This window comes from Pterocles gutturalis, unplaced genomic scaffold, assembly GCF_000699245.1.
Source record: "Pterocles gutturalis isolate BGI_N339 unplaced genomic scaffold, ASM69924v1 scaffold43280, whole genome shotgun sequence".
Taxonomy (NCBI): Eukaryota; Metazoa; Chordata; class Aves; order Pterocliformes; family Pteroclidae; genus Pterocles; species Pterocles gutturalis.
Window position 1 is genome coordinate 7,581 of NW_010145117.1, and position 27,247 is coordinate 34,827.

At 35.8% G+C, this 27,247-nt stretch overlaps 1 protein-coding gene across 2 annotated transcripts in view; it reads right to left on the bottom strand.

The window, feature by feature from the left end:
* SYNJ1 (synaptojanin 1) overlaps window positions 1-27,247 on the bottom strand; it is a 59,714-nt gene that overhangs the window by 2,565 nt on the left and 29,902 nt on the right. Inside the window, exons 13-30 of one of the 2 annotated variants that reach the window (XM_010085286.1) lie at window positions 23,794-23,985; window positions 23,570-23,654; window positions 22,153-22,293; window positions 21,584-21,776; window positions 20,119-20,277; window positions 17,760-17,916; window positions 17,254-17,371; window positions 16,922-17,137; window positions 16,451-16,529; window positions 15,310-15,472; window positions 13,018-13,250; window positions 11,932-12,049; window positions 11,278-11,316; window positions 6,240-6,287; window positions 4,521-4,559; window positions 4,356-4,426; window positions 732-840; window positions 1-18 (exon numbers count right to left, since the gene is read on the bottom strand). The exon at window positions 1-18 is cut by the window's left edge and continues 197 nt beyond it. In XM_010085286.1, coding sequence (XP_010083588.1) covers window positions 1-18; window positions 732-840; window positions 4,356-4,426; window positions 4,521-4,559; window positions 6,240-6,287; window positions 11,278-11,316; window positions 11,932-12,049; window positions 13,018-13,250; window positions 15,310-15,472; window positions 16,451-16,529; window positions 16,922-17,137; window positions 17,254-17,371; window positions 17,760-17,916; window positions 20,119-20,277; window positions 21,584-21,776; window positions 22,153-22,293; window positions 23,570-23,654; window positions 23,794-23,985 — 2,178 coding nt within the window. The remainder of the gene's footprint in view (window positions 19-731; window positions 841-4,355; window positions 4,427-4,520; window positions 4,560-6,239; window positions 6,288-11,277; window positions 11,317-11,931; window positions 12,050-13,017; window positions 13,251-15,309; window positions 15,473-16,450; window positions 16,530-16,921; window positions 17,138-17,253; window positions 17,372-17,759; window positions 17,917-20,118; window positions 20,278-21,583; window positions 21,777-22,152; window positions 22,294-23,569; window positions 23,655-23,793; window positions 23,986-27,247) is intronic. The other variant, XM_010085285.1, reaches the window with a different exon arrangement.

The following is a 27,247-nucleotide window of genomic DNA, read 5'->3' on the forward strand; positions in this document are numbered from 1 at the left end:
CAGGAAGCAGTGGCGAGCCTGCAAATATATTTGCAGTGTTTTTCATTGTAAAGAATTGTAATAGAAATCTTAAGAATGGAATGAATGAGAACTCGTGGCTGTGGAAGCACCAGACAGAGCTACAGAAGAACGGGCTGTAAGAACGGCAGATGTTCATGGCAACTAGATTAGAAGTCATCAAAAGCTCAGCATATCTCCATTAAAAATTATTACTAGAGATACAAAATAGAGAACCAGAAATTAGGTCATTCTTAAATGTACTTCAGTTGTATTTAGAAGTATTTTGGAAGTCACTATTATAAAATACAGATTTTGATATTAATACAATTTATAAGCACCTTTAAGTTTAGGAAGTGGATTTGAGAGTCAAACATAAACACTACACAAAATAGTATGATTACAGAGCAACCAGTCCAGAGAATGGTCCAGTGATCAACACACCTAATAGGACACACCAATATGCTCACACCAAAACATAGCAATCTGATCAAGGTTTCTCCTGATAGCATGAAATCTACGGGTCTAGACCTCATCTGACTGCTGCTTGTTATCTGACAAGGGTTTACAATACTTGTGGATGGTTAACAGAAACTGCCAAATTTTACTACATCTGAGAGCCTTGATTTCTAGTGAAAAATGAAGACATCTGTTGAAAACAAAGCATTCAAAGCAGAAACAGTACCTCTTCACTGAATAGTGACATTTATATTTAACATCTAAAGTAAACTTACCCCTTGGTGGTTCAGCTGGTTTGGTCTGAGTTTCAGATGTTGGTCTTCCCCCAGAGGGACGGACATGGCTTTGTGGTGCACTGATAACGCCAGCTCGAGGTGGAACAGTCTGACATAATGATTGGTAAAAATAAAGTATTTTAGTTCTACTTTTGATCTATAGTCATCTAATGCTAAATGATTCAGGGTAATTAGAACTCTGAAAAATAAATTCTTTGATAATAGTCACTGAACTAATTTTTTATGCACATATAAAAGCAAATAATATATTCTCAAAACATTATGAGGGTTCAATTCAAAGCAAAGGATTTTTACAGCAGTCTTCAACTTTATATGAATATTTACCTGTGCAACAATGTTAGAAAAACTTATTATTTTGTTAGTAAGTTAGTTTTACCTAAGTCTGTGTATTGTTGTAAACAACAAAAACAATAAGAGCAATTACTTTATTTGGAGATCTCATAAGGACACATTGATAACTCATCACCAATGCAGATACCATTTACCTTTTAGGCTATAATTATAGCCTGCCATTTGCAAACATCAGCTACAGTCAATTTGATATAGTGAAAGTCCAAGATATGCATAGGAGACCATAGTTAGTTCTTTTCTCTGAAACTTATGCTTGCTAACTGGAGGGTAGTTACTCCTATTTCTCAGCAAACAGTATTAATGAAACGTATGTTCTGCCTCATCTGAAGGCTGGAGTCTTCCCAAACTTGTTGGAATGGAAGTTAATATGCTGGGAATGGAATTGTTCTCATAAAACAAAATTTAAAAGTCTACATCAGTATTTAAATAGAAATAGGAAACTATTTCAGATTACAGCTGAAGCCAAAGTGAATTACAAACATCACACTTGAAAGCTCAATGTAAAGCATTAGAATAAAAATACTAGCTTTCAGGGGGGGAAAAAAAAAAAAAAGAAGAAAAAAAAAAAGATCCTGGGGCAAGATAGTTTTTCAGATTTGTTTCCTCTAAAATTTTTTGTACTTGGTATATGCTGACAAAATCTTAGTGATGGTGGATGTTCTAGAAATGGTCTTCAGAGCAAACCCTATTACACAACTCTACACAAACATGATTTAAAAACAAGAAAAGAAACTTCACCACTACAAAACAAGTATCATCTTTGATCTTACTTTTACTAGATGTATGTACTCTACTTCAAAGACTTTGTATCACATCTGATTCATTATGCTTGTCTGAGTCCATTTAACAACTTTGTAAATGCTTTAAACCACCTAACCTCTGAAATATCTGTCTTTTCTTTAATTGCCAAGATGCATTTTGTCATTTCTTTGAATATTCTGAAAATGGGCAGGATGATTCGATTAAATGCCAAAATACTTTTTAAAAAAATACATCAAAAAGGAACAGAAAAGAAACATAAAGAAAGTCTCAGATAATCCTCAGGACCCCTCGGTGGGAAGCAGCTCCTGCCATGGCTACTGTCCCTGGTCCTGAACTCCTTGAAATGGAACGCTGCCCAAAAAACAACCAGAGAAAAAGGAAAGAAGCAATGTCAGTTAGGAAATCCAAACAACGGCTGGGCTAAGGCTTGAAAAGCCAAGCAGATCGTAGAAGATGTTTTTTCAGACTTTCTATTACATTTGGTTGGTTGGTTTGTTGTGGGTTTTTTTTTGTTTTGGTTTGGTTTGCTCAGGGTTTTTTTTAATATAAAATCTCAGCTTCAGCAAAGGAGGAGATGCTGTCAGCTTTGTCTTATCAAATTATGCTGGCAATTGCAGCACTGTGGCTCTTTCTGGAAACTGGCAAGCAGCTCTAACTGTAGTCCAGCCTGGGTGTTGAGAAGCACAGCACAAGAGAACAGTACTACTTTTTTTTCTGTCTTGATAATATGAACAAAAATTCTTGCACTTATGCCAATTCCAAGATACTCCTCATCATGGACTCTCTTCTGTACACCAGATTTTTAAATTGAATTATTGTGATTTAGAAATGGCAAATCCTGTGCTGGCTCCAGATTACAAAAAAAAAAAAAAAAAAAAAGAAAAGTGAGGCACATGGTGATAAATTAATACATTCTTTCCTGTGTATACCAGGTTTTCTTTATCCACATTTTAGAAGAGGGTGTTTTACATTGCTGGGAAAATAACAAAAGAGTGCAAAGATCATGAACTGTTCACTGTGAGAATCAATCTCTTTGAGAAAAATGAATTAGCAAAAAGAGATTTCAGTAGTGGCTTTCAAAAGTAGTTTTCAGTGGTTTCAATACTGTACAAGAGTATAAAAGTGGCAATATCACTAAGGTACAACTTCTTTTAGCTGTACAAGAACTCTGATATATCTGCACAGCTGGCAGTGTTGTTTCTTGCTCATTTAAAAGGTGAAAAAGGACTACAACCTTTTATAAAACAAATTTATATAGATTTATCTTAAACGCTTGTGGATTGCTGCATCTTTAAAATGACTTCTTCACTCTCTCATTTGCACCAACTGGTCTATCACTTTACTTGACAGAAAGATATGGAATTAAAGAAGAGGTGCCATATTTGTAGATAGGTCAAAAACTTCATCAGTATTTATGCCACTGATATCTACGCAAGCAGAATGCTTCTCAGCCTTGCTAAAGACTCATGCGTGCTCTCCATCCTGTCAGTGTCGTCATGAACATTAGCCCAAAAAGAGAGCAAAATGCCTTAGAGAAGGAAAGCAAAGTTCTCTAATGACCAAGAAACTGATAAGAAAGACCCATTCGTTGCTGCCTTTTAGTCTATAAAACGTCCAGGTATGATCTAAGTCAAAGAGCCTGGAACTGCTACAACAGAGGGAACAAAGTAAGCACAAATACTGTACTTGATGTAGATATAGAAAGAAAAGTCCTTCATGCTGCTGCAAAAATTATCTCTGAAATATTTTGCAATGAATTATCAACAAACAATACAATTTCTTAGTAATTCTTTAAGAAGACCTATAGCTATTACACTACTTTCTCCTTCCCAAACACAAGGCTCCTACTTGCTGCTGTTAAGAGAAATAGGGCAGATGTCTTCCATCTCTTGATTTCTTGCTTGTAGTGAAGCATTCAAGCACCCATAAATCCTTCATTCACTTCCTTCAGTTCCACAAATAGAAGAACGAAATGCAGAACTAATGTTTGTTACATGTTTTGTTGAAATAGTTGAATGTTTCATTTTTACATGAAGACCTTTATCAAAATTAATTTTTAAAACAAGGTACAAAATTCCATTGCACATCAAGTAATCAGCAATATAATACAACAACTGCCTATATAATACATTAACTGCCTGCAAGCAATTAACGGCCATCAGGACATACATTTCAGCACAGCAATACGACATAGTCGAATAAATTTTCACTTTGCAGTTATTTGAAAGTGGACATAAAATGCGGTATTATCTAGGAGCCTATGAAGTGACTGCATAGAGTGCAAAACAAGAAAGTCATGTTCATTGTATATATTCTGGAGTATTTTTGTCAACAGACAGGAAATGCTGAGGGGATTAACTCATATAAGATGTAAAATGACTAGTCAATCTTGCAGTTTTCTTACCTCTGTTATGACTTACAAAAACCCACTGCCAGCCTAATAAACTGTAGAAACTTAGAAGGAAAATTATTTTAAGACACAGTACCTACCGGTCTGGTTGTACCATATCCAGCAGCTCCTGCGCTTGAAATTCCAGTTGAAGGTGGAGGCTGATTACGAACTGGAACAGATATTAGAGATCATTGACTTAGAACATATTTAAAAATCATCTTCTTTCTGTATTATAATTAGTACAAGGCGTTTATCTGTATTACCTAAGTTATCTTTTCTTTGTGTTCCAGGACTTTTTTGTGCTTTGAAGCATGGAAGAAAATTAGATTATCTTTGTTAGATAAGCTACAAACAGGTATTACATGGCAATGGTACATTATCACTAATGGAAACAGGAGCAAAAAGGCATTAATGATTTTTTTTAAAGTTGTTACATATTAAAGTCTATCCATCAGCTAAGCTGTTACTCTAGCACACTCTCATCCCATGGCACACATGAAGTAATTTGACCCTTCTAATTACAAATTAAGTCAAATCACCTCCAATTTGTTGCAAGCTAAAGATGCCCACTTCTACAGGTACCCTGTGTTCTCAGTTCTGCTAGAAGTTGTTTTGTAGTATATTCTGCAAATATTCTAACAGCAGTCTTTAAAACAAAATGAACTTATGTAACATGCTGATTCAAAAAATCATGCGATCAGAAGAGTACATCTGTAATTCTACATGGTTCAGCAATCCACAGGGTCTACACCAACATTCCTGAACCTACTCTCTTTGTTTATGGAATAAATATATTACAGCACCAACCTCAACATTTACATGCTGATGCTAATGGCAACCTCGTATGCAACATTCAAGTTGTGAAGTGCAAGATATGAAAAAATTACCTTTACCTCAGACAAGTGCACAATTTCTAACAGGCAAAGAAGTTTAGGATTCTGGCTTGTGTTTCTGTTGCCTATTTCCCAGGAAGGTAGAATCACCATGTCAGTTACAGTAACTGGAAGGAATACTCTGTGGTACATAAGACACTTGGTTTATCAAATTGGCTTCCAGTTGTCAGACAACCCTGCTTTCTTAGAACCAGTTAGAATGGGTTTCTGGGTATGGTTCTTGGTAATGCAACTTGTACCCTGAGCAACCTGGCACCAGTTTACCTTACTTTGAGCAGGAGGTTAGACTGGATAACCACCAGAGGTCCCTTCCAACCTGAACTATTCTATGCATATAGTGATTTTGCCAATTTAGAAAAATGAACCAGCAATATAGCCAAAATTAACTGTAGTATACAGGAGGACACCTTGACTCTGACTATATTAGGACTTTTATTGTTGTTATCTATATTTGCTACAAAGGGACACATTTCTGAGGGGACAGGAAAAAAACAAAACCATTACTCTGCTGGCAGTGCTAAAACAAGACCCATTCAGCACTATATGCACATACTCCAACTGGAATAATGCAAGAGAAATGCTTCTCATAAATGTATATCATACATTTAGGTGTCAGAATCAAAATACCAACGCTATGTTCTTTAGAAAGGGACAAAATATTAAAGTATAAGGTAAATTATTTAAATGGAAGTTCCTCTCCCGAAAATATATGAACTTATGTAGTTCTTTATGAAAAACCAGACTTTCTAGATTTTTTATTTAGTTACAGGTATAGTATTTACTCTAACAATCAGTCAGCTACAGCCTCCTCTGAGAGTCAGCTGTGAAAGCATTCTTCTTGATGAGTGCAGTCTAAGTTTGCACTTAATTTTTCATAAATGAAGACTGCCTTCTATAACAATTCACACAACCATCACCACTGAAAAACAGGAAGCAACTTGGCTGCCTGAAAACCATGTTAAATAAAAGAAGAAAGATCCTACACAATAAATACCTTAATGAAATCACCTTCAGTATCACAAGGGCAATAACATTACTCAGATATTAAATTAGAAATCTGTTTCTAGAATACAAAAAGTGTTATGTTACCTTCTACTTCTCTCCTAGCTACCCCAGGACTGGGAGGAGCTCCAAGACCTTTTCAGAGAAAGAAGAGAAGCTGTACATTGCATAAGAAAAGCAGTAGATTGAGAAAGTAAAATCAGAAAGAACACTGCCACAAGACAGCTTTACATAATTTAAAAATGGCCTAGCTAGACTGTAGAGATAACTGTTTGTAGCAGCATGGGGAAACCAGATTGATACGAATTAGAGATCAGCAAGAATGATCATGTTTAGAAACATGCTATTATTTCAATTTTACATTACAGTTGAAAGAGAATTTCATTTCTTCTGTATTCACTCGCCACAAACTTTTGTAAATTCAGAATGATGTTAAATGTCAGTCTTTAAACTCTTCTAAAGCAGAACACATATCTATACTCAAACACTTGAAAATAAACAGGTACATCAGTTATACCCTGCAACATTAAGTCTGCTTCTTGTAATCTAGAAGCATATTACGTAGTATGTTTCTGCCAAGAGTATATTTGAATAAGCAATTTTATGGAAGAAATAAGTTTCCCACTTCATATAATGTATTGTATCCTACCAAACTGTACCATTAGGTTATCTCCAAGCAGCACTCTGTACTCGGGAAAGCTCTATCAGCTGGTGTGCAGTAGATGTTACAGTTCAGATTGAGAGAAAGAAGATTTTCAATCATGCATAACCATGCTGAATTATTTTATTTCTGCAGTATGATCAAGCACGTACTGGGACCATAAAACTGTATGGTAAAAACATGGCAGGACATAGCTAACACTAGACAGTACGCAAGGAGAAATCCTTAAGGCACACGCATGGGAAAAAGTAACAGTAATATCTGGCAACTCTGGAGTGGCTCAAGTATAGAGGAAGGAAAGGGAGCCAGTGTTCAAGAAGCCTACCTTAAAAGCAACTTTTGCCTTAGCGATGACACAGCCTCACGCTTTCTCATCATGTGCCAATGTGTTGTATCTGCTCAGGAGTTGTCTATGATCTGGAGTCAGATATGGGTGGAGGTGTCACTCAGAGTAGGAAGAGTGAAGGTTGCAGATGAGGCTGGTAATGTTATTATCTCCAGAGATGTCAGATCTCTGGTTTTGATGAACATCTGGTTCAAAGGTGTTAAATACTAGCATACGTTATATATTCAGGGTGAGTTCCAGGCTCTCCCAATTAACATTAGATTTCCATTGCAAAAGTTTCTGACAGTGAACTTCTCTGTGAGAGAAGCAGCACTGAGGAGGGATGAACAGAGAGTGTTTGTGAGGAGGGGGCACAGGATGAGTACACTGCCTGAGAACGTTTCATTGCTTTCAGGTACTAGCTCTGCCCTCTTCCCATGCAACCCAGAGGAACCTTGGCGAGAAAAGAAAGCAGTAACCCATAGGCTAGAAGAATCCTACCTGCTAAGTGGAGGAAAATAGAGGTGGAGAACAGGCCAACAGAGTACAGGACCCTCCTCTGAACCCTCTGTGGTTACAGAGACATAAAGCCAACTCTTCATCTCAGAGTCTTAATGGAAATGGACACAATATAACCTCTCCAAGAGCAGGGAACTAGCCTGTTCATTTCACTGATTTTCTGCACTTTCAAAGCTCAACTCAGCCCGTACTTCGAACAGGTATTTTCAAGATGTTCTTGTTAAGCAAATCTTGTTTTATACAAGATGATTAATCAGGAGAAGGAAGGCAGAGAACCTCTTTGACCATAGCACACAGATATGTTCCTATGTTGGTGCACCATACAGAGGAAGACTTCCATGCATGTGGATTTTAAAAAGTTTTGCAAATTTAAAAATATTCATTATATCAGAGAGAAAGGGCATAAAGGTCAAATATGCCAAATTTTACTTACTAATAACACTCTTCACCAGTGATAAAGCAAAATTACGGTGCTGTGATAATGTTATCACAATTGGCATTATAGAAAGATTTTAATCTTAAGGACAGTGAAAAATGTACATGTGAACATAAAACACATTGTTGGGTATCATTTTAAACTGTTGCTGTAGTCTGTATATAGATTGAAATCTCTATTGCAGTTTGAAACAGCATTTTGCAAGTAAAGATACCACATACTTGTTTTAAATAGTATTTTAAGGAAAGGAGTTGGATTTGTACAGAAACAACCTGTAACTTTTGCCCTGACATCTTTTAGATAGAACTGCATGTTTTGCAAAGATTACATTTACACATTATCTTAGTGGAAAGCAACCCTAACTTCTAATAAGGTAAAATGTGCATAAATGCGCACATCTGCGTGTGTATATGTTTTTATCTATGTGTATATATGTATATATGAAATCTAGGTCATTTACCTACATTTGAACAAAGCATTTACTCTTTTAGCATTAAGGCTTCTTGTTTCCTCCATTACTGAACCTTCTTCCTTCAGCAAAAGAAGAAGAAAGGTGCTTTTCCCCATATTTTAAAAACCAAAAAACTACAACCAAAAAAGCTTTTCCAAAATGACTGCCATATCCTAATGCACCCAAACAACCTGAACTCTGCTCTGAAAAAAAAAAAAAAAAAAAGAAAAAAGAAAAAAAAAGCTACAGGGGAAAAATTCAAGATGTTGAATGTTTCTTGCAAGGCTAGGTTTAATGTGTGACTACAAATATCAGTGTATACTACTAAATGCTTGCTTCTTCAGTGCATAGCTTAACATTTTCATTTCTTTTAATGTCAACTTTACTACTGTATCTTCTATTTTATTTATTTGTAGGATAATCACAGTGAAAATGTAATGCATTATATACAAAAAATAGCATATACTGAAAATACTGTGCATTCTTCTCAATCATAACCCAATCTTAACCCCACTTTAACAGTTTAAACCAATGATAAACCACAACTCTAAGCCTTTCTTGCATTAATCAGGAAAAGTCTGACTAATATTAAAGGAGAAAAAAATCTAAACAAATGTTATTTTTTAACTTCAAGTAATTGACAATTAGCAGCCTTTATAATTTTTAATGTTCTGTAAGAATTTACTCTGTAATGTATTAAAAATATCTTGGCTAAACAGAGTGCAACATTTTAGTTTTTAACTATGAACAACTGAGAGCTTATGAAATCCTCAGTGGAAATATTTCGGATTAGCAGGTGAAAAGTCTATATTTTGCAAACCCTTGCAATGAGTATATAGCCTTGTTTCCTTGAATTCTAAGTTACTTCTGATGTAAAGTACGACCAAACTCTAAAAAAAAAAACCAACCCCAACTTAGATGCCCAAATCCTGCTCCCATCTTCAAAGCATACTGAGCACTAGAAGAAATGTTATGGGCATTGAAGGGAGTGAAGCGCTCAGAAAACAAAGTTTAAAGCACATGAGAAAAAAACAGTTACATGTAAAATGCACAACATTTTAAAGACATAATCAATGTCACTTTGCATGTGCTACAGAAGTCTAAAAACAAAGTTGATATACAGTACACAGGGATATTTTCACACTGCTTTAGGAGCCTTCCTTCTAGGTATGAGAAACAGAAGCCATTTCCCCAAGCATAGTAACACACTATGACATTTATATAGACTCCCGTGCTCGCTTGCTCAGAGCTGAGCTCTGGTACCACTTAAAAGCAAAGCATTATGCCTTATAAATGTATGCCATGAGTGGAAAATGAAGAGGAAAGAAAAAGCAGGATGAGCTTTAGATCACAATAATATATATAAAAAAATACTACAATCTCTTTTAAAAGATTGCATTTATGCAAGTTACAATCCTTTATGGAAAGCTATGCTGGTAAAGAGGGTAAAAAAAGAAGGCTAGTCTTTGCACAATTGAGACAAACTAGGGAACCAGGAATGTGTCAGTGCACATAAAACTATAAAGGACTGAAGAAGTAAGATGAATTAAATCTCACATATGTTGCACGTTATGTATAAACTGTCCATTTTCTAAAACTTAGGCATTTTAAATCATTTGAAATATTATGCCTTTGGCATAATAACCTCCTCCCCTCTCCGCCTGACAACTGAATAAGTCAGCTGATATTTATATAATATGTAAAATAGTTTACTTATTTTCTGAGATTGCTCAAAACTTTTGAATTATTTTCTCAAAAAATCCTCCTTCCCACCAACAATGGAAAAGCCATTAAGAAAGTATTTCAGAGCCACCAACAATTCTCACTCTATCCCATGTATTAATGAGCTGATTTAACTCCAAGCAGGACAGCTTAACTATGAAGCATGTGACAAAGATTAGTTTTGAGAAGAAGCACTGCTGAGAACGTGCAAGTTGTTATTACATGCAAAACCAGATCAAGCTGGAAAAAAACAAAACTAGCCTGAAGGGTTGATAAGGCCCTCAGCATTATCAAAAGGGAAGGAATTAGGGGAGAATGATTTCAGGATTTTGTTACTTTGTAAAGATCTGTGCTGTCGAGTGCCTTCAAAGTAATTGAATAAATTTGTGTTTCTGAAGTACACACTAGTTCCAAGAACCATGGAGGATTTTTCATGTCTGTAGGAAGGGCTTAGGAGAACATTTTGGACTTGGAAACAGAAAATAAACTACCCATATGTCAGTGTTCAGCTTAGAGACAAATATAGCTCAGTGATTTGGAGCTCTCTGCTGACTGGTGATCATCGGGGGAAACTGGGCCAGACCAGCAGTAGTTTCAACTTGAACGAATAATTCACGGATAATCACTGCAAGTAGCTACAATCACAGTCCGTTTTACAATGCTCCTTGTCATGGACTGTGAAGAAGAAAGCTAGCCTTTTCACAACTAAAGACAAGTTTCTGCTTTCACAGGAAAGTTAGCTGGGTATATTTTGACCAGCACAAAGTAATAAAAACCTGTAACAACTTTAATATTTCTGCCTATAATGTATCCACTTCTAGAGAAATATTTTTTCACTAAAAACTCAAATTAATTCAGAGGGGGGTACAAATTCTGAGAAAGAAGTTACACTGACATTCAAGAATTACTCATTTTCATAGCTTTGGACATCATCATATGAAGTATTGTCACAACAGACCACCACAGTAGTTTTGCTACGTAGTCATATTTGAAAACAATTAAAATCATTACCTCCAAATTCTTTTCTAGCAGGTGCAGGACTCCTACCGCCTTACAGTATTTAAGAAATGAAAGCAGCAATAATGAAAAATATCAGTACAGTAAGAGGGAAGAAAAAGAATGAGAAAGTTAAAAATGACAAGAGTCAGTTTGCTATTAACTATGTTGCCCATATGCTTATGAACATCCAGTTTCTCTTAGTGCTCAATTGTTTACATTTTCAGATGATCCAGATGAACTCTACATTAAAAGCTTGGACATGATAAAATGCAGACATACTGATGTCAAAACTAAAGGAATATAAATCAATGAATGCACAAGATTACTTGTCTTTTATTTTAAAAATGAAGATGCTATAAAAATCTTGAGTAAACACTGCTGTAGGAAGCCCACATTTTTAAACTGGGAAAATAAGCTTATAAAAATTTTATAACTTATTCACTAAGCAAAGACAGTAATATGCAAATGGTAATGAAAAATGCTGTTATTTCCCATGCTGTTATTGCTATTAAATGTACCAACTGAACATTTTAGTGAAAAAAATGGTATGTTCCACTGAGCTCCAAACCAACAATATAATGTGTAGTTCGGGTGTGGACTTCAAAGTTCTTCTCACAGACTTGAAACAAAATATTCCTGACCACCTGGTATATGTCACCACATTACCTGATGGTGGAGGCGGCCTCTGTGGTGGAGCGGGGCGTGCAGGAGGAGCGACGGGGCGAGGTGGTGGAGGACGCTTAGGCTCCAAGCTCTGAGAAGACTCTTTCTGCTGGGTACCAAGCTGAGATTCAGCTGAAGAACATGACAGAAAACAACACAAATGTAATCACCTGTACATTCTAATCACAGTAAAGCTTTTCTAATAGCAAGCTATTTTCACAGAGAGGACAGTCAATCCCCAGCCTGGGAAACAATGATACAGAAGTTGTTGAGAGAGGGAAAACAAGAGGAATAAACCAGTGGTGAAAAGATTTCCTAAACCAATATTTTTGTCTCATATGCTTTATGTTCTTCATGGAATCCTGAACATTCTTACAAATTGCAGAGTTCCAATTTTTGATTTGGGCCCTTTTCTGTGAACTAAGTGCTCTGTGAAAAAAAAAGTTACAAGGGGAAATCTGAAGGCATTTTAGCAGTGTTTGTAAAGTTACTCCAAATTACATTGAAATAAACTGTTCCAGAAGCCATTCCAAACACTGTAATTCTAAATGTCCACTTTGTCATTAAAATAAAGTCGAGTTTAATCAGAAGCTTTTACATTATGCACCCAATTTACAAGTCTACTGATTACAATTTACATATTACAGCTGATAAGAGCATTAATCGAAATCAGCTATACTTGAAGAATATGACTAAAGTGAAGTAGGACTATAATGACACATTGCAGCAGAAGTTTTGCACAGAGGTTTCAAACTAATCAACTTAGCCTATTAATCACATAACTTCTTGAGATGTCTCTCTCATGATGAAATACTAAAGAATCAGAGCAAGTTAGGCCGTTTGCAGCAGCATAGATCAGTGGACAGTGTACTAAATAAGATTCAGGAAACAAAGCTCTTCCAACTGCCCATTAGGAAAACCGAAACACAAAGAAAGAGGTGATTCGCCCAGGCTACTTATGCATAATATGCTAGATAATTACAAGAATTGCCTGTTATATTAAATATTAAATATATTATATTAAATAATCAATAAGCTAGTGTTCTACCACTGGGCCATGCAGCTGTCAGATTGTATAGTAGTAATTACTAGAGGTAGAGCAATGTAATACACACTGTGTGTGGCAACAGGTGGTCCTGGAGTTTTTGTTGGTGCTCGGCTCGGTCTCACTGGGAGCGTAGGTCCATCTGACAGTGTAGGGGATTGACAGGGACTGGAACGTGGTGAAGAGCTTGGGGAGGTTCCAAGACCGGAGCTTGAAGTTGGCTGTAGATGCTGAGGAAGGATTTCTTCTACTTCAGCACTATAGTCATCAATGTCTCCTAAATAATAAACCCCACCCCAAAAAAAGAAAAAGGATATAAAATAAAGGGAACAATAGTTACTTATTTTAAAAAGTGGGAAAATTATAAAGTGATTCTGGACACGGGATTTTCTGCAAAAAGCCCTCAAGTTCCAAGGAATTAGCTCAACAACCAAAGTATGATTCTTGCATCATAAAATTACACATGAAGAATGCATATATATTCAAACCAGTTGAAAATACTACAAATGCACAATACATATTATAGATATATATTACAGGTAATTATAATAATGTAGAAACTGTAATGTTGCTTAACATAAGAAACAATTGGCTTTAAAAAGAAGACCTTTGCAAAAATTATTTCCCTGGTTTGCAACAGATGGCAAGCTTCACCTATCATTCTTCAGAAGGCTGGGCAGGGGATTTCAAGATATCTACCATTTGTAACACCTTCTGTTTGAAAAGGTGGAATGATGTTTAAAAAAAGAAGTTCAACATGGACGTGCCTTTGAAAAGTACACTGTCAATTTAGAATATTTTAATGTTGATATAAAAATGCCTAAAATAGTCAACTATCCCATCACACTCCAATAAGACCATAGTAATCCTTTCTTCCATAACTCCTAGGCTTCTCTCTCTTCAGGTGTGTGAACAATACACAATGTTCTACAGAAGTTCCAGCCTGAACTCTGCACTGCTCAGCAGTAACAGAGTAACCAGGCTCCTAATTAGATATTAGCCCTTGATTTAAGAATCTTGTGAGATTTGAGATGTCACATTTTAAGGGAATTGTACCATTTCACGTAGGACTATTAATAAAATCAACCAATCGTACAGGCGTCTAAACTGCTTACGTCCTGTTTCTTACCTGCATTGGAAAACAGATCAAGTATCTTATGACACCGAGACTAATGCAAATTCCAACTTTTCATACAGGTTTGCCATATCTGTACCCTTACCAAAACACATCTTCCTTTATGAAATACCTGTATAAAAAAGACTTAGTCTACTCCTTCCAGTATACACAGCTGCCATCTCTTTTCTTGAAACTTTTGCAACATAACGTTTGCCACTAAGGAGCTTGGATAGAAATTCAAAGCAAACGAGCTACTCAGATTAAATCAATATAGACACAATGACTACATCGAGAAAGTACATCTGTTCAAGAAATGAAAAAAACGGACTATGTAAAATACATATGGAAATGCAATACACACAGGAAGTGTCAGCAGGTAAGGTGTGTGGGGTTTTTATGCTGCTGTTTTAAAAACAGCTGGTTTACTTGCCAAGGATATAAGAAGAGTATATATTAATGTAGAGAAGAGAGTGAAGCAGAGCCTTTATAAAAATTAATAGATTAAAAAATAAGCTGTGACAAAGTAAATAGATTAGAAACGAGCAAGTAAAGAAATGCAAAAATGCAGAGGCACAATTGGTGCAACAGTGATATTCAGCAACTTGAGGATTCTACTGGAAAAGTATGACGTGAAAAGATAAAAAAACCTGTCAGAGAAAAATCAAAACCAACAGAAAACAGGGAATCGGAGAACAGCAACTCATCAATGCCAAAGATCTGCCTGTTCCAAGGAGCAACAGAAGTTGAAGGTTTCCTTGCCCGACTCATATTTGCCTGCCTCTCAGAGGCTCACCAGGTGTCTTCGTGGGGCTGGTAAGGATATTAATGCTTAGCATGGGAGCTCATTAGTCCTATCAATCTGTTATGTGTATTGGCAAAAAAATAACCACTGTGCACTCTGATGTTGTATATATCCTGCTTATAGGGTGTCTTCATGAACAGTAAAAGCCACCTGAATGAAGTGACCCCAAGAGAATAAGTCACAAGATAAAGTGAGAAGAAAAAAGAGAAGGTCAGCAAATTTGTGAAACCTCGAGATACGGTGCAAACTGACACTGCTCAACAAGTTGTCAAGATACTGTTGGAAATAACAGGATTTCTAATTTATCTGTTTTAGATGGGCATAAACTTTAGTTAAGTATTGGTATATGCATTAAATTAACCACATTATTTAGGACTGTAACCATTTCAAAATGAGGAATACTTTATTTCAACAAACCTTCCATATCATAGTCTGCAGTAACCTCAGCATCTTCACAAAGCAAAGTGGAACTTGTCGATGATGGTAGCCCAATATTAATCTTCTCTAGATTCATTTCCTCTTCCAAACTTCTGATCCAATCTGGATTTTTCAAGCTTATGTTTATAATCCTTCCTAGTAGCTGAATTGCCAAATAGATATGCAAAAACCAGAAATTGTTATCAGTAGGTACATTAAAATTCAGCATCCTATATTTAAAAAGAAAATGCAACAAATAAGGTTATCAGAACTTCTGGGACTAAACAATGACAGTGACACATCACAAATAATTATGCTTTTCACTTCATTTTGGTAATTAAGTACACTTATGCAGCTTAAACTGTTAATTACAGCTATTTAATATTTTTCTAAATAATAATTAACTTGTCTCATAAGATTTTTCAGTTAATAGGAAAGCTTCCAGTTTCTTTAGTCTGACAGAAACACTACTCTTTGTAAAGAAAAACAGACTTGCTTATAAATTAAAGTCATTTTTAGAGGCTGATAAAACAGCAGGCCTTCATTCTGCAAACTCACACGTGACATTGAGTCCCTATCCTGCATGGACTGTCAGTGAAACTCTCAGCAGATGCAAGGGTCCATCTGCAAACATCACATTACAAAATCTTAACTCTTAACAGGAACACAGATCAGTAAAAATTTGATAATGAAAATTAAAATTTTTACAAGGATTAAATACTGGCCCTACAGAAGCCAATGAGACCTGAAATTTTGACAGTTTAAGTGACTGCGGTACAGGAATGCTGAATTTGAAATAATTGCAGCCTATAAATATGATAAACTAGTTCATACTACAAACAATTAAAACTCCCTCATTTGATGAAGTCGCCCCCCAATATGGGATCTTCATTTCTCTAACAGTCCACCTCCTAAAAATAAATTAAGTTTGGTACTTCTCCTAGCTGGCTTTTGAAACTCAAAACAATGCTATGGGGCTATCAAAAGTGGAAAAACAAAAGGATTAGATGCAACAGTTTAGCATGCATCATGAAAAACTTTTGAGAATTAAAAACAAACAAAAAAACCCAACCCACCCAAGTATTCTTTAAAAAGTTGGATTTTCTCCTGCTACACGAAAGTTCAGTAATTTTGACATTACCTCAGTACCATTCAAATTCATAACATTCAAAGCAGAGCTTCCTTCCAAAAATGTTACCCACATCTTGTCTTCCACAAACCTGCAAAGTCCATTGGAAATAATAATTAAAATACTTTATCCTACCTACTAACTTTTGAAGCCTCCTATCTTAAAGGTTTTTCACTGTTTCACTTGATGCAGAAGAATTTTTTGTTTAAGTTCATTAAAATATATATAATTGGCTAATAAGCTTAACTAAATGCATTCTTGCAACAACAGCAAAAAAATCAAAAGAGACCCAGCAAAATTCAGTCTGAAAACTGAGACACATACAGGTATGTAAAACTAATTTTCAACTGTAAAGACATTCAAGTTGAAAACTAAATGTTAAAAATGAAGCAGATCTTAACTGAAATGCCCCATAATTTTATTCAGGAAATAGGTGGGAACAATGAAGAGGAGTAGATATTAAAAGTAAAAACTCTTTTTAACCTTATAAGTATAACTTCACCGTAGCTTGCAAATTTTTGAAGAAGATTGTCAATCAAGTTATCATCAAAATAGTTTTCTTCTGCTGAAGAACTTCTGATGGAGACCATCACAGTGCCATCAGGTGGTCCTTGCATTGCAATCACCTCCTTATAAACTTTTTGTCTCTCTTCTGCCTCAATTTCAAATATGTCGATGTCAATTAATGCAACCACGGGCCTTGGAAAAAAATACACAAGAAAAAGCCATAAGTGGAGTATCTGAGCAACAAAATATATAACATGGATATTAAATTTTCAATTATTAGGAAGTAATGTATAAAATAAAACTGAAACCTATGATCAGATGTTTTCAGCTCTGCTCTTCCGTAGTGCAACAAAGTACCAGGATTCCATGTGTACGGGACATTACTGTCATCGTGAAAACTAGCATTGAGAAGATCCAGGTCTTCGGCTACAATCAGTATTAACACAAACAAAAGGGGAAAAACACAGTGATTGCTAGAATATGCTTCAAAAAATAAGCTATTTATAAAAAGAGGAAAAAGACAGTAAACCAAAACCAAGTGTTTTACAGAAAAAAAAAAAAAAAAAACAAACCAAAAAAAAACCAACACCAAACAGAAGTTCCTTTTAAAATATTGAAATATCAGTAACTGGTATCTGACTCTTGATCCTACTGTTCAGTGTCACTGTATTTATTGCAGATGCTATTAAAAGCTTTCTGTCTCATACAAAGTCAGAGATGGAAGCTCAGAATCACTGGCACTGTAAATGTCACTAAATGGAGTCTATAAGCCAGTTAAAAGAATATTTTAAACAATTTAAGGAAGCACTCAAACCTGATCGGTCAAAAGGCCATTTTCTTCTTCTCCAAAGAATACGATCCGTCCATGCTGGTGTGCGACATTTTTCACTGGTGTCATAGTCATCAGAAAACAGATCATATTTGTATGTAGGAGCAAAATTTATTTTCCCTTCCAAAAATCCCCTAAAAATCTGTAAGAAACAAAGCAGTTATGTGTCATGCCAGAAGACAGGAACAGATGGGGAACAGCTTGAAACTAATCAGAATTCTCTTTTCTAACAGTGAAAACCTGTATATACATTTCAAAAAAGGAAAAAAAAGTCATTTGATAATATGAATACTTCTCCAAATTTTATCTGCTGAAAACATTCTACATTTACCACTAAGACTAAATAGTGACCCAGACAGATCACCATTAAACAGAAGTATGTCAACATTTATATCTTTAAACCCAGGCTCATGAGCAACCTACTGTTCCTCCAATGTTGTTCAGAACTTGAGGTCATCCAGAACACAGCTGCTGTCCATAGCACTTTAATTAGTTGGTTATTTGCCCATGTGTCACCAAAAGTTGGGAATTAAGGTTTATATTTTATGACCTATCTGAACACGCAAAGCATTCCCCCAAAATTGACACACGACACCCCACTAACAAATAGGAGTTAAGAAAAAAAAAGAAAAGAAAAGAAAAATAGAGAGTCCTTAATACATTCAATATGAACTAAAAGATTAGAGAGATAACGTCACCATTTCTTCCCAAGTGAATAGGGAAACAGAATAGAAAGAGGTATTATGTGAAGTTATCTGCCAAGAGTGCATATGGTATTTGGAGATACAGAGTCAATTGAAAGGAATCAAAAACTCCGTTAGGTACTTTGCAACATAAACAGATACAGCCAGCTGACACAAGACCCTAGAAGGCCAAGAGATTTGCTCATTCCTTAAGTGTTTAAATTAGACATAAACTAAAACCCTTTAGTTAACTTAACCAGCTCCACTCTTGAGTTTAATCTTGTATAGGCAGTTTTACTTCACATCAGAGATCTGTAAAAATATAAATCTAACTTAGACTTCTAGTCAAATCTGCATCAAACGACAGAATTTTCTTGTTGAAAATATAAGCTGAAACGCAGTAAATTTAAAAATCCATGTCAGAAGATCAATGTCAGAATTTCAGAAGATCCACAGCTTCTGAGACAATTTATTAATTACCTTGCTTTTGGTAATTACTTCTTAACCTACTTTTACAAAGAAAGTTGCTACATAAATGCCCTTCCTGAACAGCAAAGACACCAGTTAACAGCCACATGCAATAACCGTGGAGCTACCCTTGCCAGCTAGCTGATACCCGCTGCTGCACAGCCAGCCACTTCCAAATAATGGAATATTACCCCAACAGTGCAATACTACCCCTTTTTCTCCCCAGCCAGGAGACTATTTTGAGTATTTTTCATATTCCAATAGTTTCTATAGATCTTTCCAGCTTCACAACTACTTTAAGTGTCCCCAAGACCTCTACACCTCTCTTGTTTTGATTGAATTAGCAGGCAATCATGCTGTCTGCCCACTTGAATGTATATCTCTTTTTCTCTAGGAACTGGGTTATAAAAAAACTATTTAAAAATATCCAGTGTTTTTCTTCCTGTTCTGCTGCATAAGACAACAGCACAAATGGAAGAGAACTCTAATTCAGAAAAACACTGCTTATTATCGAAGTGCTGGCAAGCAGACAACACTAACAGAGGATTGTCTCTCATTTTACCATCTACAGCATTCTCACAAAGCTGGAAAGAAAGGATACACACTTTCACACAAAATTTTATTCATTACAAATATTCCTCTAATTGCTACATGCTGCCTCCCAAGTAACCCTAAAAATCTAACATCTGAAGCTTTCTTCAGACTTTCTTATTCCATGCTCTTTTTCTTTGTAAGTAAAAAGGCTACTGTTCAGAATATTCCTTTTTCCAAAGAATGACAGTAACAGCATTAGACCTATTACTGCAGCAATTTAAAGTAAACAGTAACACTACCAAAAGAATGCCTATAAATTTATTTTTAAATAATTGCCCCTGATAAAAAGGAAAATATTATAATTAGTAAACTCCAACACAAAGTTTTAAAAAGATGATAGAGTTTCCTTTTTTTTCAGGAGAGAAAGAAAAACCTCACTCCTACAGCTAGTCACTGTGTTTGTATCACTGCCTCTTCAGGTCAGTTACTACAAGTAAATTACTAAATGTTGCTGTGTCCCACCCTTCCATACCACTACCTGTACAAACATGGTAAATAAAACATTCTGAGGATATAGATTTACAGAAGCACCACAGGAAATTGCTAAAGCCAAAAAGAAAAATAAAGTATTCTTGAGTGTGGTAACATTTTTAAGATACCTGTCCAGAATTTTTCTGATTGATAAGTTGGTCTCCTGCTATAAGGGGATCCCAGTTCTGCTGTCGTATTAGGTCCTTAACCTCCTCATTTGGAATATCTATTCGATAATTAAAGTCACCACACCAAAAGATATAGTCATGGGAGAAAAGCATCCTTCCCTGTAAGAGAGAAGTATATAATAAAGTTAAAAACAACCAAGTGACAAATTTACTACTTCCAGGTGCAGAAGTTCAGCTTTAACTGTAAAATATTAATAATTTCTAGCTAATCAGGACAATTGAAACACATGGTAGTATCTAGTGTTCATATGGTTAGAACAACATAGCCAACTATATGGTATTCACACAGAATATGAAAGAAGAAGTCACATTTCTTATTTAGTTTGCATTTCTAAAGAAACATGAAACATTGGATTCTAAAATTCTTCATATTTTTACTCCTGTTCTAGAAATCTGCTCTAAGATGATGACTGCTACCTGTCACAAAGAGGGTACAAAGAGAACAAAACACTGCCCTGGGATCTTGTGGTACAATATCCTGACAAACTGCAAATTAAGGGCTTTATTATTCAGATTTAATTGAAGACTTTTCAGTTACGTACAATTTTCTGGCTAGGGAGAGACAGAAGGGCTCTGTTAGTTTAAACAAAGCCTGGGGTTTAAAGTGAAAATTTTTACTTCCCTCTTTGTTTTGATTTTTCCATTGCCTTAAGTAATTCAAAGTAGATACACTGTCAGATTAAAGCAGCAGCATTTAGGAAACTGTTTCTGGGGACCATAAGAATACAGTACTTTCAAGAAAAGTTGAAACATGGCGATGAGGTCAAATTTAGAAATTAGAAAACCCTGTAAAATAAGATGTCAGGCTCCTGCACAGTGCCATAGAAACTAACAAAGGACAGTCTGACTACAAAATTTAAGACAGATTTAAGTCCTTAGGAAGCATTTTGTTGCACTGATAAAATTATCATCTATTTACTTGGTGTTTGATAATCCTTTATGAGAACATGATACAGAACAGTACAATCCAACTTGACAAAAGGAGTAAACAAGAAGTTAAAAAGAGTTAGCAAAATCGTTCTAGTGTACTGAAAACAGTGCTATTTCCCATGGATTTTTTTTATCATAGTTGATTAACTCCGGTGCCTACAGAAGTTCTACTGCATGTCAGGAATCTATAAGGTCTCTTTCCTGAATGCTAAATCCTTGATGCCTAATGAAAGTGAATTCATGCTTCATCATCTCTATCAGGCATTGCACTGGAAAGGTCTATTCTTTCTGCAGTCATCTATTTTAATAAAAATTGCAGGAAGTTAATTATCCCTGAGACCTCTAACCCAAGGAAATCTGATTTCCACAGGAATTTGGGGAGGGGGAAAAAATAAATAGAGCTTTTGGATGACACTGCTGGAGCTCAAAAGGTTTAACTTCTCATTTGTTATAGAATTTGAACACTGATGCTTACCATTGGAAAACTCAGTTTGCGAGCTATTTCTACGAAGTCTTCATTTCTCTCTTTAACTTGTGATTGTCCTGCAGCAAAATGACTGCAGACAAAGCAAAGACTGGATGTATGAAATAACATCCGAATCGCTACTGCACCTTTATTACCAGTGGCTCCTCCCATGCCAGTCTTTACAGTATCAACAGCAACATCCCTGGAAGAGTTAAACAACTATTAAAACTTAAAATACACAGAAGTTAACAGCTTAAAGTATGTCCGAGTATGACACTATGGTGGTAAGAGGACATTTTCACATTGTTCCTTCAGCAGTAAGGCCATTGGGCTATTTAAAAAAAAAATGTCAACAGCTATTGAGCAGGTAACAATATAACACTTCAGCTTTCCAAGCTTTCATGGCAATTGATGAGGCATTTAAAAACTCAGGTAAAAGAATTTAAGCAACTAGTTCCCCAGAAGATGGAACAGCTCTTTCAGAGCCCCATATACTTCTTAGTACACTTGAATGTTAGCTTGCAACACAAAGCAAACTGAAGGTGACCCAACTTGGGCACAGCTGTGTCTTCACTGACCTGATAAAAGGAGCGTGCTGGGGCCTGATGAACACAAAAAGGCAGACGCCCACCAACTGCTCAGAAGCCAGCAGCACATACTTGTAATCTCTTGATATAGTCTTCTGCAGTTCAGCAGCCCAGAGCTTCTGATTGGTTGTGCTAGCAGTGAGATTTAAAATGCCAGTTTTAAAGTAAATCAAATTAAGCAGGTATCTAAATTGTTGATCTGGTTGAATAAACTTCATATAATAACCTTAACTAAACCTTGGCCGAAGCCAAGTTGTGTATGGTGTTCAAATGCCTCCTAGCAGAGACACAGGCCATGGACCATAATGAAATCATCATTTCAAATTCAGCCTCATAAAATGCTGCCTCACTTTTCTCAACACCACAGACCATGTTAGGAGCCAGGGCTATATTTCCTATATTTCTGAGGCTAGACTAGAGGAGCAAAACCTAATAATTTTTCTAGGGAGTTATTTCTAGCCTAGAGCTCAGTCCATATTGGAAAACAGAGATGTCCATGGTTTTAGATCAAGAAGAAACTTCCTTGGAGACTTAACAGACTATGGTTTTCAGAAATAGCATTGGATGTAAATGAAAAATATCAGACCTGGAAACAGTGTGTAGCTGTCTAACCAGATACAGCGTGAAGTTAGGGGATGACAAGCTGCCACTTTGTCCTCAAGACAAAAGCCTGTGCAAAAGCTAACAGTGTTATAGGATTTTAATGCTTTTTCCAATGAGTTAAAGCTTGCTAAACACCAGAAAACATGAAAAACAGGCAGACAAAACAATGGACAAAGTTAATACAATCCTAGGACTACATATAAAGACTTCATCACTGGTATCACCCACCACTGCTAAAAATGTGTTTTCATAACCCACTTCGCTAGGGGTGAAAAATCCAAACTCCATGATAATATACACACGTAATACATGGAAAGACAGCAAAAACTAACAGTATGGAAGGAAGCCTTGCTTTATACAGATCAAAATCTGATGCAAGGCACTATATAAAAGCATGCCAACAAAACATGCTTTCGGAAGGAATTTCACAAGACTCATCCCCAGCAGTAGGAAGGCACAGAGACTGCAGAACACTAGAAGCATCGGAGGTAAATTCCTTCAAAGCATTAAATGAAGGAAAAAGTTGAGGGGTTGCTGAAGGTGCAATCCAAAATATGGTCAAGTACTGACTGGATCCTTGAGATTACATTACACGTGATCTGATCACACCTTTGCTACGGAAAGCTGAGATGAAGTCTGCAATCTTGGCACAGAAACTGTCAGAGAGAACTGGAATTCAGTCAAAAATTAATCCAGACTAATCCCAACCATTACAAAACAGAAGGAAAAAAAATTATAAATTACATTTTACTCAAAAAAATGCAATTACTAACTAAACTAGTACTGTACAGGTTGTATCACCTACCTGGCATTCACAATGTTTCCTGCATTTAACTCCACCATTTCTTCAAATCCAATGGCAAATATGTCTACAGGCTTGCTTTTGCGATCTGCATTTAAATATTAAAAAAAGCTATTTGTCATTTATAATTAACTTCAGAACCAAAACCTCATATCTATTTTAATGTTTATGATCTAATTATGAAAATCAGAGTTTTCAAGAAAAAATTGAGAGAATACAAATCCTACCTTGGAATTCATGAATACCAGCTAACTTTGGTGCATCGAGAAGCCAGTCAGTGAGAGTCTGATTTCTAAAGGCAATACTTCGAAACTGCTTCCCCCCATTGACATTCCACGTCCCAACGCAGACTCTAATTTTTTTCGGTTTTGCATACTTATAGAAGTTTTCACACATACTCTTCAGCACTTTTACAGATGCTGCAAAAACATTTGAAAAGACATTATTTTTATATAGAATGTTTCTCCAGAAAACCTGGCAATGAGATCTTTCTCCTAAAAAAATGGCAACAAATCCAAGCACAAACATATAGAAAGTTACACTGTGAAAGCAAGATGAATGAAGTTTTTCACAAAGTAGAGTACATTTGCAGACATATTACTTGTCTGTGTAGGATACTGACTGAATGAAAGACACTAGTAATTTGTTCAAAGTAATATATATGAAAATAATATATAACAGAAGCATAATTGCTGTTATACATATCTGTCATTCTTTCACCCTATCTGTGATTTTCTATGGAGAGCATTATTTTTCATACATGCCAACCCAGGTATCTACCTCATTTTCACAGGTTACATTTATGAAATTCAATCTCCATTACAAAAACAACTTACAGCTATCTTAATTTCTGGAAGTGTAAAGATGACTGATACACTACATTTACTAAAATAGATAAGGTACATTATCTTTCCGTATTAGACTATGTCTATTTAAACCACAAATGTGAATTATTTTTTAGGTCAGTTGAATTCCTAAAACTCTGCTGTAGTGAGGAAAGTAGGCTAGGATTCAAAACAATTAAACTCATTTCTCTGCCACAGCAGCCTTTCTCTGTGCCTTGTTTCTATCTGCCAGATGGGAGAGAGAGTAATGACCCATCTGTAAAGGGCATTGTGAGGAACAAACAAACAAAAGACATTATTCAATGGTCAGACACTAGAGTTACAGAGATTTTAAAAGTCCCTTCATAAATCTGCTGCGTAATATACAGATACATTTCCTAATGCGAACAAGCAGATCTGAATACTTTTAAAAACTATGCTCCTTTCTTCTTTAATCTCAGTGGAATAAAAATTGCATCAGGCATTACTTTACCTAAGTGATATTAATTAACCTATATTTAATACTCTCATGGTTATAAGACTCTGTGAGAATTGTATAAACAATATTAGACGTAATTCTCCCCTTTACTGTGTGCCGTCTTGCAAAATGGTCAGCTATTGGGCACAATAGCTTCATTCTAGTCCCCAAAATAGCATGACTAGTGAGCTGTTGTCTTTTTAGTTATTCTTTTTAAGTTCACCACCTTTAAATTTTCTACAGAATCTTAGCTATCCAATTAAAACAAAAGTCAGGTATTCTCTAGCCCTCATGGTTTTGAAACAAATTGGAACAACAGAAGAAAATAATGCGTTGTATTTGTCGTTTGTGAACTCGTTCACTGCTGAACAAATCATACATCCATATATGGGCTAACCGCATGTAAAAGACAATTAACTGACTGGTATCTCCTTGGGGTACTACAAGCAGATCATGCTTGGGATCATGCTTTCCTTATCATAATCCAGATAAATGAAGTCAAGAAAAGAGCAAGCTTCACACTTTCAGCTGAGAGCCACAGACAGAGTCTACTTTTGACTGTATCTACACTCTAGGTAACAGTCAAGCCAGAAAGTCCACCAAATGCCAGAAACGCCTCTGAGGGTCAAGCACAGAAGCTACCCAAGCACCTGACCACTGAACAGAAACCGATCCAAGATATGTTGTAGCCACGACCCATACAATCACCCAAATCATCCAAGGGATTAGCTGAACCTGAGGAACCCAAAATAGCATCACAGACAGATTTGAAGATCTGCACAGATTAGCCTTCATAGTACTCTGAGCAAATTTAAAAGCAGAGTTTGGACTTTTATTCTCTCCATTTCAGCTCCTTCTTTTTCTTTTGCAAATTAAGCAAATTTTGGCTTAGTTTTAAATAGTCACTCCAAATAATTCATATTTGCTACCAAGCAGCTTTTAGGAAACGCTGCAAAATTTAATTACTGCCTATTTAACTCCTGACTTTGTAATGAATTCCTAATGTGAAAGAAATCTTACCAAGACAGAATCTAACTTTAAAAGTGAACTGGCAACATGCTTACTACAAACATGAAATTCATAACCAAACTAGCAAGTTTTCTCAATTATAGAATGATTCTTTTCCTAAATTAGAATAAAAAAAAAAAAACAACAAAAAAAACACAGGTTATGGTTGAAGTGGTTTTCAAAGGGGAAAAAAAAAAAGGCAAAACTTTAAACACTTCGGATGTACTTGAACAACAATGTACCCAGCAACAAATCCTCATGCATTCTTCCAAGGATCGTCCCCTGTCAATCTTCAGTACCTGGAGCCAGTGGTTACTACCTGAGCACACGGGTTCAGGGGATACTGTGCACAACTTCACTATCCTCTTAAAATGGGAGACTTGCCTGAACAACTATTAAGAGTTTCCTTGTTTCTTTCCCTTCTGCACTCCCTTCATCTTCCCAGGTATTAAGAACACACTTTTTCCTCTTACCTAGAAAATAAGCATCTGATCTGATTTCACTGAACTTACTTCCAAGAGATAGCACAATGAACCCTATTAAGGTAATAGCTCAGAAGTGGCCATTTAAATTTTCTCAACACATAGTAAAATTTGAACACACGAGCATTAGGACTATTTTACTTTAAATAATAGTTTTGGGAACAAGGAGATGATGGAGTGTTGCACAGCTGAAAAGTACTTGCAGCTCTCCCTTAAAAATATGGAATATGTATGTACCACACGTCCCTAAATGGAGCAGCTTCATGTAAACAGCTTAAGTTACAACAAAAAGGAGAATTTCCACTAAGAATTAGAAAATTTTGAAAACAAAGTTTAAAGGCATTACGTTGCTTATGTTGCTAACTTACAATGATAATAACTAAGAGTTTTCAGAAGCTTCTTAAATTGAAGAGATCTTTCATGTCATCTTCCTCTATCTGGCTCATCCCTATACATTCTTATGATTATATATCACTTCTTCATGTTCATAGTATTGCTGAATCCTCCAAAGCCAACCTCTCATATTTTAAGCCATACATCACAGATGCTGGTCAAGCTATTACTGCAATGTCTCAAAGCAGAAGAAGTTAACTATAAAGTTCCCTCTTCAAGCCTTCACTTCACTGAGAGTTTTACCTAAATAGATGTTCTAACTTTCATTTTTTGTCATGTGCAGAGGTAACCATATCTCAGTGGTTTTGACTGTACTTTTGCTCCACAAAACACAAGTTTCAGCGTGTTATTTCAGATCATTCCAGCACAACGTTAACCTTGGCTGGGAGATATTACAGAATCAGTCCATCTCATGCAAGAACAAAAGCAGGCAGAGCCTTCTAATGACAAGTAAGATGAAAGTTACAAATTGTACTGAAGAATTTTACCTCTTATC